Source organism: Helianthus annuus, chromosome 3 (assembly GCF_002127325.2).
Source record: "Helianthus annuus cultivar XRQ/B chromosome 3, HanXRQr2.0-SUNRISE, whole genome shotgun sequence".
In the NCBI taxonomy this organism is placed as follows: domain Eukaryota; kingdom Viridiplantae; phylum Streptophyta; class Magnoliopsida; order Asterales; family Asteraceae; genus Helianthus; species Helianthus annuus.
The window spans coordinates 78,577,269-78,590,693 of NC_035435.2; the positions used below are offsets into that span (position 1 = coordinate 78,577,269).

At 36.2% G+C, this 13,425-nt stretch overlaps 1 protein-coding gene across 1 annotated transcript; it reads right to left on the minus strand.

Annotated features, from left to right (window-relative positions):
* Positions 1-11,267: 11,267 nt before the first annotated feature.
* LOC110931966 lies at positions 11,268-13,007 on the minus strand. Its single transcript, XM_022175334.1, has one exon. The coding sequence runs from the start codon at positions 13,005-13,007 to the stop codon at positions 11,268-11,270; it is 1,740 nt and encodes a 579-aa protein (XP_022031026.1).
* Between the last annotated feature and the right edge of the window lie 418 nt (positions 13,008-13,425).

Sequence of the window (13,425 nt, forward strand, 5' to 3'; positions counted from 1 at the left end):
TGTCGAAACATAAAGTGAAACAAAATCTTTTTGGATTTACAAACTTTATGCTAAAACACACCTAAAATCTTTTTGTAGTATTATCTGTAATGAAATGCAACAACAAAATATTTACAGACATATTTTTGTTGAGTTTGTGTCAGAGGATCTTATCAGTTTATGAGAAACATCACTAACACCGTTGATTTATTTAAACTATAAGCTTTAAACGATTCACTTAGATTTTCAGCATACTGATCCACTTAAGTATTCACACAAACTTCAATTGATTCAAGATACGAGATTAATATTTTAGAAACTAACTTAATCGCGTGTCCCACCTCAGAATATACTCCCGTATCAAGATTCCCTAGATTCAGTCTTATAGGTGAATATACCTAAATGATATCTGTCTCTGGGTTAGTGCGAGGCCTTGAGTGCTCAAGTTAGAACTACCGTTCAGACAAAGAGATGAAGGCTCGACTTAAAGGTATGTTCCACTTCGGAATCTTTTGAACAACTGCACTTGATATATATCTTTCGATATTCTCAATTTTTATGCAGTGTGGGGGCTTAAGCACAAAAGTATTCTACAAGATCTAGGCCATTGCTGAAGCAAAATCAGAAGATCTTATATAATACCCCGGATATCAATACGTATAAAGACCTAATATCTCAGAATCAGGCAATCTCTCAAACGAAATTTGGGAGTACTAAGTCCATATATCCGAGAGATGTTCCCCATGACATAAGAAAGTTATTGCTTTAGGTTTATATCTCGAAATCAATTTACTAAGTGTGTAAAAACCTACTGCATATCATCAGTCAGACCGCTTATCATTTTTTAACTTTCCATTTCTTTAGCATGTCGTGATTGTCTACAGATGTACTATCATTTCCTCTTTTTACACTAAACTCTTTAGACTTTTCCATGTTTTTGTACTATTTTAAATTTTCAAATGTTTTTGAGTTTTTCAAATTTAAAAAAACGCTATACTCCCCCTAAATTTCTAAAACATTTGACAAACCGATGTGAAAAGCTTTATCTCGCCATCCGTTTCTGCTTCTTATTTAGTAAATTGATTATTTTTCACCCCCCATGATCACAAAATATTTATATTTTACAGTTTGAAACCATTTTCAATTCTTGTTTTATCATGTTTTGATTGTTCAACCGTGAGGGTAACTTGTGTTTAACTTTCTGTTTTGAAGCCGTGTTCTTCAAAGTGTTGAACTGAAGTGTTAGTTTGAACGATTGAACATGTCATCTATATATACTAGTCCCTCATTCATTCCAAATGAACATGCTGTCTCTCTCGTACGAGTTGCCTCTCACTTCTGTGCGAAGTTGCAACTTGAATCCAATTCGTACGACATGTACTCCTGTCGTGCGAGTTGGTATAACTTTTGTCGTTTAGTGCAAGTTTTCATTTGTGTCCCTGCTTTATGGCTTTTCATGCATTTCATTCATACTTATTTGAATATTAGATATCTATGATGTCATCATTGAATAATGATGACATCACACTTGATCATGTTCGGTTTCTTCGCATCCTGTCATACTATATCCTGACCTGGTCAAACATATCCTAACAATACCTAATGAAACCTCTGTCCGGTATTTTACAGACTCAAGACATTAGACATTACACGTACAGACAGATTTCAAACTATGGACATACAAATAATGCACTCACAAGATACAAGTAGATGATGTCTTAGTGTACAAGTGATTAAAGTCATACATAGTCATTATCCTAGAATGTTTAATAGATACAGGATATCGAGTGATTAAACCCTCATCTTTAACAAAATTGTGGATAATTAGTTAGTAGTTACACTTCATCCCCTTATAAAAAAGTAACCCCCCCCCCCACGATTTTTAAACGAACATAACTTTTTGGTACGTTAATATATATAAATATATATATATATATATGCATTATATATATATATAATGCATATTCGAAGGGAAGTTTTCGTAATTTGCCACTTTTTAAGGGAGGTACAACATCTAATGCATCATGTACACCTCATTAATAAAAAAAACACGCATATATCTGTATCTGCTGATTAGGGTTTCTCTATTATCACATTTCTCATTTCAAATCTTATCCGCCTACATTGCTTTCTCTCTCTCTCTCTCTCTCTCTCTCTCTCTCTCTCTCTCTCTCTCTCTAGCGATTCTAGAAGTTCAGGGAGATTCAAGGCTATTGATGAAGATTTCACCAGATCCATAAAAAATCTGACCTCTAGGTTCAGATTTAACTCTCATCGGTAGTTGTAGGTGGTGGTTGTCTGGTAGATCTAGATTTTAAACAGTCAACAAACCCTAAGGTAAGATCTGGATTCTTGAGTTTTCATATATGCAATGCATGTTTTCGTTCATCGGCGGCTGTAGATGGTGGTTTTCTGGTAGATCTAAGTTTTTAACCCTCGGCCACTCCTAATATTCTAAGGGATTTGGTGCTGGTAACCTGGGTATCTCATTTGGATCAAAGGCTGGGATTGGAAGTGTGTTTTCCTAGTTTGGTTCTAGGTTCATGAGTTGGTCGGGGTATAATGGTAGTAGTTGTGGTTTTAGAGCTGCTACAAGGTTAAGATCAGGTGCATTTTCTTCATTTCTAAACATATCCAGATTGGCTAGTCTTCTATCTAATTCTTCCCATAAAGGTCTAGTCACTGGAATCTGGGCGGTTCCATCAGCTATGGTTCTCGTGGCTATTTTCTGTTTTTGGATTTGCCTTATTCTTTTCCTCCTTTCTCTCTTCACTTTACTAAACCATCCCCTCTACTTAGGTGGGAATGCTTCCTCAGACTTGGCTCTAAAAACATAGGTATCTTCAGACTCTGCTACATATCCTGAGGCTAAATTGGATGGTCCTTCGTCCATTGGAGAGTGGGACAGGTGACGATAGGCGTTGGAGGTAGTCTGATCACTCATACTGCGAACTCAAAAATTGTCAAAATACATAAAATCATAATATACATATTTACACAGAATAACAAATAAGTTATGGATATTTCCTAACACAATTGGTTAAAATTTAGGTATTTAAAAGAATACCTAAATGGCTTAAACAAGTTGATGTGCTAAAAAGTAGTTTAATAAAATTAACTAAATTAACCTAAGTCTAGACTCTAAGTAATACTCTAGACTCACTAAGACACACTAAACTACTAATCGGCAAGTGTACCGATCGACTTTAGTATAGCTACTGTAAGTCTGGATATCGAACCCACGAAACTCTAATTAATTACGCTAATTACTTTATCTAAACTGACTCTGTTGCAATACTTAACTATTTTTATGTTTTAGGGGGGGGGGGGGTTTCTAAAAATCCTAAGAATGTAATTAAAACTAAATTAATTTACTAAGCTAACTAGACGAATTGCTGTGGACTTTGGTCAGATGGTGGAAACACTACCTAGACTGGAATCCTGGTTGCTTTTAGTTAAGATTATATTTGGAAGTTGTCTACTATGGAACCGGGATCGTAAAGTTCTCACCTTTCGGGAAATCTAAAGGACTCCTAACCCTTCTCAAGAGCAGGCTATGACACCCTAGAGGTTGTTTAGAGTACCGGTTATTAGACTCTTTTGCAAGACACCTAATGGATTTATAAAAGTATCCTAAGAGGCTCACTCCCTGTCGAGTTCTAAACCAATGATATACTAGTTTTCTCAGTTAGACTTGCTAGACAACAGCTAATAGGTTTACTCCCTAAGAAGGACCCACCTTACGGTTTAATCGCTTAGACCTAGCAATAATCTCGCACCTTGCAGCTATTGATGATTAGTAGAACACTTGATTTTATAAGATTACCGAATATTGCTTCTAAGGTTTATCAGCCGATTTAACCCTAAAGATTAAAGATTTATTATGCGATATCGACAGTCACCAAAATCTAAAACCTAGCACGACTCTATTATGTGATAAAGACCGTCACCAAGATTCATGCGAAGCAATAAACAATATTCAAACAACATCAAGCATGCAAACACATCTAACCGATAGAACAAGTCGTTTACAATTCATAAATAATCCATAGCATTCATAAATCCATAATAAAAATCAAAACTTTAGCAATCATTCATAAATAAGATTAGCCAAGAACCATAGTCTTAGAAACAATCAAACAAGGTTTAGAACAAGAATTCATTAGAATAAAACAAGAATACTAGAAAATAAAAGAAACCGAATAATAAAACCCGGTTGTTCCTTGATCTCTAAGCTTCCCACTTGACTCCCATGATTCCGTAGCCTTGATCCTTGCCAAATAATCTCTAAAATTCGTCCAATAGCTCCCGTCTTCGTGCGTCTCTTTTCCAGCCGTATGATGTCCCCCTCTGATGTAATTTGCATCCTGCTGTCCCAGGGGCGGACCTATTAACAATCATCGGGTTTCCCAGGAATCCATTCGGTTTTTAATTTTTAGTACAAATATATATAACAAACTGAAAAGGAACCCATAAGTAAAATATAAAGGGAATCCATAACCAAAAAAGCATTGGTTCTTCACTGGTTAATCCGCGTTATTCCTTGTAAGATACCTGGGTTCGAATCTCGTGTGAGGCAAATATGAATCTTTTTGTTCCATTTTTTTTTTTCTAAATTGGTATCTTCAAGCATTTTGCTCTAGAATTGTTCATTTGTGAATAACTTGTTTTTGTGCTACTTCATAGTATTACTAAGAATCTTTTGTGTGTTAGGATATTGTTTTTTTTTTCTTTGAATTTGGCAAACTTGTGGAATTTATAGAAAAATGCTTTTCATTTATGAGCTTAAATAGTTTGGCCTTTGATTGAGAACCCAAGATTTTTCTTTCAACCTGTTCACCTTGTATATTTGAGTAAGGTCTAAAGTAAATTCTATGTTTCTTTTATTTGTAGATTTTCAAATATCCCATTGATAGTGATACATAGTTTATTAATTTATAAGTTAAAAAATATGGGATTTACATATATTTTAGTAACATTCTGATATAGTTATTAACATAAGTAACAATGAATCTGGCACAACGCATCCTTAGATTATTTGGGATAGGAATGTTACGACGCATCATAGAAAAAAATGTGATAAAGCTGCCCTACCCAATCCGGAAATTCTAACGTCGGGTTGACTGAAATTCGAGCACCTAAAAAAGTGAACCCAGTGGATAAAAATCCTGGATCCGCCACTGTACTGTCCGGCACTCCTCTCTGATTTCTTTCTTTTTATGCGTTCCCTAGGTGTCTCTAACGGCCCAATAGGAATTATTAGAGTCACGTTATGATCTTTAATCTCTTTAACCATACATACAAAAATTGATCCACATGGCCCATGCAATTCACGTAAACATTTCGTGCACTGTTATTATTGGCGGCCCACAAGATTGACTTTTGTCAAACATTCCTTCAATATATAATGATAATAAATAATGATAATAATAGGAATATAGTAGCTTTTTGCGTCTGACTTGTATCTTAGTAGCTCAACTTCATGCGGCTCAACACCAAATAATTTGATGAACTCAAATTATAAAACTATATATTGATGTGGGCCTGACCTTTTCTCTCAATCCAAATATATATATATATATATATATATATATATATATATTGTGGCAGCCCTCCAACTTATAAAATAGAGATGGTAGCCTTGGCCCACTCACAGAAAATAGCGGCAGATTTCCTTCGGTCTCTGGCATCCCACTCTGCCTAACTAGCTGGTTATTTCCATGTTACTCGTTTTTGCTACATTTGCACCATAACCTGGCCCAACACAAAATAATATAATAGAACACTAAAACTAGATAAAAACAAATAAAAACTATACATAAATTATACACTTTACACGGGACAAATATGTATATTTTACCCTACATCAAATATCCCCACACTCAACCTTTTTTCGTCCCCGAAAAAGACTTATGCAAACGGAATCAGAATCAGATAAATATTCAGGTTCAAATATTTAGATTGCTTATTAAAATTAAAACTTGTGTTAACCGCGATTGCAAGTATATGTATCCTCTTAAACCCAAACCCAGTTCCAATCCCTTATCATGCAATTTAGGTTCAAGTGAGGTCAATCTACCTAGGGTCTCTGTGACAACCCTCATAATTACATAATTACAGGTATCCGTACGATTAATTAATATTAAATTTGTGCTTAATTACAACTGATAATATAAACTGCTTTATGATTTCTGTATCATACATACATGTGCATCACATTTCATACTGTCAGACCATTTATTACATACAAACTTTAGTGACATACATGATGCACAAAGCGCAGTTAGCACAGTTAGCGGATAACTCAGAAATATACTGACAGTGCCAGTACATAGACTGACAGTGTTTTGAGGCCCAGTATGAGCCAGAGACAAGGTACTACACTAGTATGGAGTGTAGGGAAGTAAGGACCATAAGACTGCGTCACTAGGTGATAGTTTAAGTGCCGGAAAGTGCCTAAAACCCACTCAAAGTGCAGAATTCTGCATTAATCATCAAAATTCAGCATTTTAACATGCTAGTAATGTGCAAAAACATGGCAAAATGGTCCTGTATGCTTTCCTAAGTGTCGGGAATTAAAAGTGTCACAAAATGTCACATAAAAGACACTATACGGTATAACTTAGCACTTTAACGAAACGGTATCTAATCGAACAACTGGACATTACCCGGAACACTAAGATATTGCTAGAAGCATTGTTTTTATTATTCTGAGCTAGTATTGGTTCCCGAACACTTAAACACCCTACATAAAGCATCCTACACATTAAACACTAGATATTACACTTAAACTCCACTTATTTACCCACTTACCATATCAAGTTACAAATTACCCCCTCCCCCATGTAAGTAATCGGGCCATAGTGGCCCCACTTCAAGGATTTCACAAGATTACTTCAAATCCCCATATAATCTTGCCTAGTTTTATTTAGATATGGTTTGTACTTATGGGGACATTATGACCATTGGGTATTAGAATGGTGGATTATAAGTAACAAGTATCATCACCTTCATCACCACTCCACACTCTCTCTTCCCCCACATAAAAGCTACGGCCAAAAACCCTTACCCACACACCACCATTTTCGGTTCAATCCAATCCAATCCAAGGCCATCACAAGGTGCTCAAAGGTGTTTTAGGAGGCTCGGTGTTCACGGATCTTGAAGGACCTCTCTTGTGTGCTTTTATCCACCACATTTTCAACCTTGTTCTTCCCTAGCTCTAAGCTAGTTGTAAGATTCTTGAACACTCTTGTTTACTTCATATTTATGGTGGTTAAAAGATATAACATGTTGAAATAATAAGAACACTAAAAGAACATGCACTTGAATCTTGAAACATAAGCTTGAAATATGATGAAGTATGGTTAAAATGATGTTGTTTTGTATATGTTGATGATTGCTTGTTGATTTCTTGGTAATATGATGTTGATCATCATGTGAAACTTGTTAGATTATGATTAAAAACATGATCTAACAAGACAAGAGGTGATTATGTGTTTACATAAAATGATCATCTTCTTATTTAGACATGAACTTGATAATGAAATGATTTCTTGAAAGGTAATAAACAAAGTAAGTTAATAATCTTGTAAATCCAAGACTTGTGAATGACTTTTCTAAAGGAACCAAGTTAAAAGGATGATTTTTTTGAAAGATTATAATTTTTATTAAACCTACACTATTTTTAGTGACAAAACAAGTGTAGAAATACTTTTAAAACAAAAAGATGTTATAAATAAACATTTTTGCAAAAAGTGTTTTCAAGTTGTAAACACCTAAATTCTTTAAGAATGGGATTTTTAAGGAAATAAACACACTTTAGAGGGTAACTAAGGCTACTAAACACTTTACCAAATTACTACGCGTTTTTGTGAAAGATCAAGTTCATGTTGTGTTGTAAAATATATAGTTTTTGCACTTGGTAAGTGCAAGATACTTAGTGAGTTGTTGTTGATTGTTTGGATGATTTTTGAAAAGAAAATGATATGCTAAATAGCATGGACACCTCCATTTACAAACGAAACTATGGCGAAATTTTCTAAAAAATTCCTACACTTGGAAAATATTTTCTAACAAGTGTTTATAAGTATGTTTTTAACTTTGTGTTTTTTTTTTCAAAATAAACTTTGCCATAGGTTTTGTTACAAAAATACAAAGTAGCGGAGGTTGGTTTTGGTAAATAAAATTGGTAAATACATATTTAGAATATATATTTTATACTAAGACACTTGTGTGAATATTTGTCTACTTTGTGGAGTAGTTATATTATTTTAGGGTAAAATAATATAACTTAACAAATTACCATGACATTTATAACACCAAAATAATACCAAAAATTACAAGGAATAAAATATTTAAGTCACAAACTTGATAATGTGAAACCAAACGCTAAAACGTAACTTATGAAATATTCCGGAAAATACTCTTAAAACTATAATTTTTGGTAAATATTATTTTGGAAACGAAAGAGGTGAAAATATGATTTTTGGTGAATATTACTAAGTTATATCATATTTTCAACAAAAGAGAAAATATATTATTTTTGGGAAGTTAAAAATATATATTTTCCTAATATATTTAGAAGATATATAATTTTTGGAAAAATATATATTTTCTTGGTAATACATTATTTTTGACAATAAGTTATATATATTTTCTTAGTTGGACTTAAAAATATATTATTTCGGAACTACAATATACATGTATAAATACCCCCATCCTTGGGAAGGAAATACGAAGTTAAAATACTTGAGAAGTATTAATACAAAAATATTGATTAAACTATTATTCCAAAACCAAATATAATTTAAAGTTAAAATAATTATTATTTAAACAAATAGTTATAACTTGGAATAATTTTGGGAGACATAAGAAACGCAACTCAAAACATTAAACTCTAAGCCAAGGCACGGCCCGTTCGTCTAATAGACGTTAGTACACTGTACGTAGTCGTGATTAGCTGCGGAGATTTGAGTTGACGATATAGAAGACGCACTACTGTGAGTTCATGTCCCCCTTTTCTTTTATCTGTTTTCAGTTTTATACTTCGGGGGTGAAATACATGTTACGATTATTACAAACGTTTTTTACATGGTATGATTAGCTTAAGGAGGGTTTTACTACTAGATCATGTGAAGGGTGGGTACGACACTTAAGGCCATTAATCCTCGTCATAGGACCGAGGGACATGAGTGATAGATCTATTTGGGTGTAGCGAGCCCACACCCATGGGGACCAGGGTGGCCCATAGTGGTGACTATGTCTTCCAGCCGGAGGCCCGGTACAAATTTGCTAGGTTTGAGTCTTCCTGCACCATTTCACACATACCATTGGCTTTACAACCCATTGGTGATCTCTTTTTCTTTAATTGCTACATACCAGGGACTTTCATACATACAGACATACTTTAAAGGTTTATACACACAGACATACACATGAACTCGCTCAACTTTTGTTGATTTTTCAAACTACATGTATTTCAGGAAACTAGTGGATCTGGAAGGGTATGCATGTGTCGTCAAGCTGTGTTTGAATAAAAGATGTTATCCATGGTGGTCGAGTTTAGGGGGTGTATCTTAATCCTAGACGGGATACACGTCTCTAAACTCAGGTTTTCTTTAAGTACTTTTGTTGAGTCTTGTGAACTCGTTTAAACATGTCATGGTTTGTAACTTAATTTGGTATTGATGTTTTCAGACAATGTTGTTGTGGTATTTTCTAAACTCTTCTAATGGATAAACATCTCGTGTTTTTATCATATAGCATTGTTATGATTGTTGCTATGGCATTAAGAAGTCACACCAAATAACCAGGCTTCCGCAAAAGGCAGGGTGTGACAGTCTCACACTAGAAATCGCAGTTTCACCTAATCCCCCCCTCAAGCTTAGAAGATAAAAGGAACAAATCATTTGATCCAATTCCTAACCGTTTTACACCAAAATCTAGAGAATTTAACATCAAGCTTTTCATCTCTTTTTTTTTCTTTTCTTTTGAGCTTTTTATACTATGCATACCTTATCCCAGAGGCATTCCCAATCAGAGTCACCATCCCCAAGAGAGATTACGTAGGCGTCAGTATTTTCTTACATTTTTATTTAACAATCCCAGAGGCATTCTCAATCAGAGTCACCATCCCCAAGAGAGATTACGTAGGCCTTGTCATTTTTTTAGTCTAGCTCTTTTTATTATTTTTTTCTTTTTTATTTGATAAAAAATTCTCAAACTATTAGCTTATAACGGAATCCCTTATACTATTATTGGCGTTTTCGATTTCCCCACTTTCCTTAGATGAGAACCCACTAGTAAATTAACAATTAGGTATATTAAGATCAAAGGAACCTAAAACCAGGCCAGGCCTACTCACACATCCCAAATTAGACACAAGCTTAATTTGTTTATTCTCATATTATTATTATTTGAAACCCGAACAAAAACTGATTTTTTCTATCATTTTCCGTTTTTATTTGCAAACATCTAAAACAAGAGACATTTTCAATTTTTTTGGATTTTTAAATTCTTAATTTTTTTTTATTTTTCAAATTTTATGACTAAAGACACTACTAACTAGACACTAAACAATAGTTTCTCATCCCCACACTTAAACTCTACATTGCCCTCAATGTAGGATGGAAACCGACTCAAAAGGCTAAAAATAAATAAGAAATAAAAAAGACAAAGTCAAATCGGAAAGGGCTTAGCTGGTTTTATAACGCGTATGCTCCAAAGCTCTCATCCAATCCAGCTCGATCGTATAGCATTTCGGTCACGATCGGCTTTGACACTGACTAGTATACTCAGAAAATGCTTGATATCTGATAAGCAGCTCCAAAATCACCCGAATGGAGATTGAGTACGGGTGGTACATATTCAAATATGCATAAATAAAGACAAACAAAAACCAAAGCAGTAACGACTCTAAACAAAAGACTTACTCAAAACTACTAACTTAGACTCATGATACAAAATAAACGACTCAATAACTAAGCAAACATGAAAACACAAAACACGACAATACCTAAAACTACGATAAACACTCAAAATCTACAAACTTTACAGGTGGGCTATCAACTTTTCTAACACTCACGGGGGATCATGTAGACGCAGCTCACCTCCATACCAAGACTCACAGGCTATAGCACCATCATACCTATAATTACCCGAATCTCCCCAAACTCCTCCATATCTCTCACAACCTCTCAACTCATCATCGGGCGGTTGAACCTAGACATTTCAAACCGAAATCTATCCTCACACTAAGCTTCACTCAGTGTCTCCAGCTTTAATTCTCACCTTTTTACCCTCTTTTCTAAATCCTCAACTCTCCTATCAGGTGGATCCCCACACTTAGGTCCTATCGCTTCCTCTAGACTAGGACCATTTACCACCTCTTTCTCACTTCTCATATCTTTCCCACTCTTCCCTACTGACACCACTGCCTCCACTCTATCATTCGACCCTCTCGATTTGGTAACCTTAAAAACTACCGACTCCTCCCCCGCTCGAAGTGTGATAGTGCCTAAGTAGACATCTATTAGAGCTTTGGATGTGTTCAAGAATGGACGTTCTAAAATCAACAGTATGTTTTCATCGGCTTCCATGTCTAGTACTACGAAGTCCATTGGGAAGACAAACTTATCGACCTTTACTAACAAATTCTCTACAATTCCCCGGGGATACTTAACCGTTTTGTCCGCTAAAGATAGGGTCATACGAGTGGATTTTAGATCACCAAGGCCTAGTTTTTCATAAAATGAATATGGCATCAAATTAATACTAGCACCAAGGTCGGCCAATGTGTGGTTCTGAACATCACCACCAAACAAACACGGGATCATGAAGATACCCGGATCTGTTAGTTTCTCCGGTAGGCTGTTCATGACCACGACAGAGCATTCGACATTCAAGGAAACATTCGAAATTTCCTCTAACTTATCTTTCCCTTTTAGGATTTCTTTTAAGAACTTATCATATTTCGGTATATGCTTGAGGGCTTCGATTAACGGTAGATTGATCTGAAATTGTTTGAACATGTCTAGGAATTTTTGGTTCTTTAAACGTTCAGGATAAGGAGCACGAGCATGATCAATCTCAGGACTCGGTCTAACTATCTTAACCGGACTCCTAACACTCTTTTCTAGTGGAGGTGCCTCTAGCTCTATCTCGTCATCCATCGGCTCCTCTTCCTCTACTCGAACCGGTGGTGGACCAACCTTTCTTAACTCTAGACCCGACCTAGTAGATATAGCTTTAACATGATGATTGACTGTGTTGGGTTGGGAGTTACCCGAGAACTGACCGGAACACCTTTCTTGCAATTGACGATCTATGTCACTGACTTTCCTTTGAAGGTCCAAAAAGTTGGAGTGATTGTTCTTTAAAAATACGGCATGGTCCTCTAGGGTTCTTTGAGTGGCCTCTAAGGTCCTTTCACTTGCTTGATTCTCAACTAGTATTTGGGATAACATAGCTTTAATCTCATCTAGACCACTACCCAAGTCTTGGTTGTTTGAACCTTGACTGTTTGACCCCCCACTATTGAACTGATCTCCTGAACTACCAAACTGAACCTGTTGATTCGAACCCCCACTAGAATAATAACCCTGCCCCCCTGTTTTGATTTGAACCTGATTGGAAATCGGGGGGATTACCGGAAGATGGAAGGTGTTACTACGCCAATTGGACCCTAAATTTGAATTGTTAAAAGGGTTTGTTGGACCTCTATTGGCTATGAACTCTACCTGCTCAACCGTGAGTGTAGGGCAATCTATGGTATCGTGACCCCCTCTACACACCTCACACCTATCGACCCTCTTCTCTAAATCGTTCATCCTATTGGTTAGCCTTCTCTCAAGGTTTTCCATCGCCGTAACCATCAATGTATCCAAGCTAATTTGGTGTACTCCTCGACCGGCCGAGGAAGTACTAGAAACAGGAATAGAAGTCCTATCGATGGCGCGATGGTCAATGTCGGAATGGGCGAAACTCTCGAATAGGTCATTGCATTCGGCCACTATTTTCTTACCCATAAGGTGGCCTCCTGCGGAAGTATCAAATCAGGCTCAAACCTCGGGAGTAAGGCCATTGTAGAATTTCTCTACAAGTGCCCAATCTGCTAGACCGTGCTGCGAACAGCGTGAAAGGAGGGTTTGGAACCTCTCCCAAGCTAGGTGGTAGGGCTCATCAGGCTCCATTCGGAACGAATGGATCTGATTGCGAAGTCGGGATGCCTTGGCAGGTGGGAAGTATTTGGCTTGAAAGGCATCTCTAAGGGTGGCCCAGGTGGTAAAAGTACCTACGGGCTGCGAATCAAGCCAGGTGGCTGCGCGGCCCGCAAGTGAGAAAGGGAAGACCTGTAGGTATCGAGCATCAAGGTTAACACCCTCTATAGAGTAGGTGCCACAAAGACGGGTAAGGCGGTTAATGTGAGCGGGTACGTCTTCGTCA

Coding starts and splice junctions, on each gene's coding strand:
- LOC110931966 (XM_022175334.1), bottom strand. CDS start 13,007: ATGGGTAAGAAAATAGTGGCCGAATGCAATGACCTATTCGAGAGTTTC.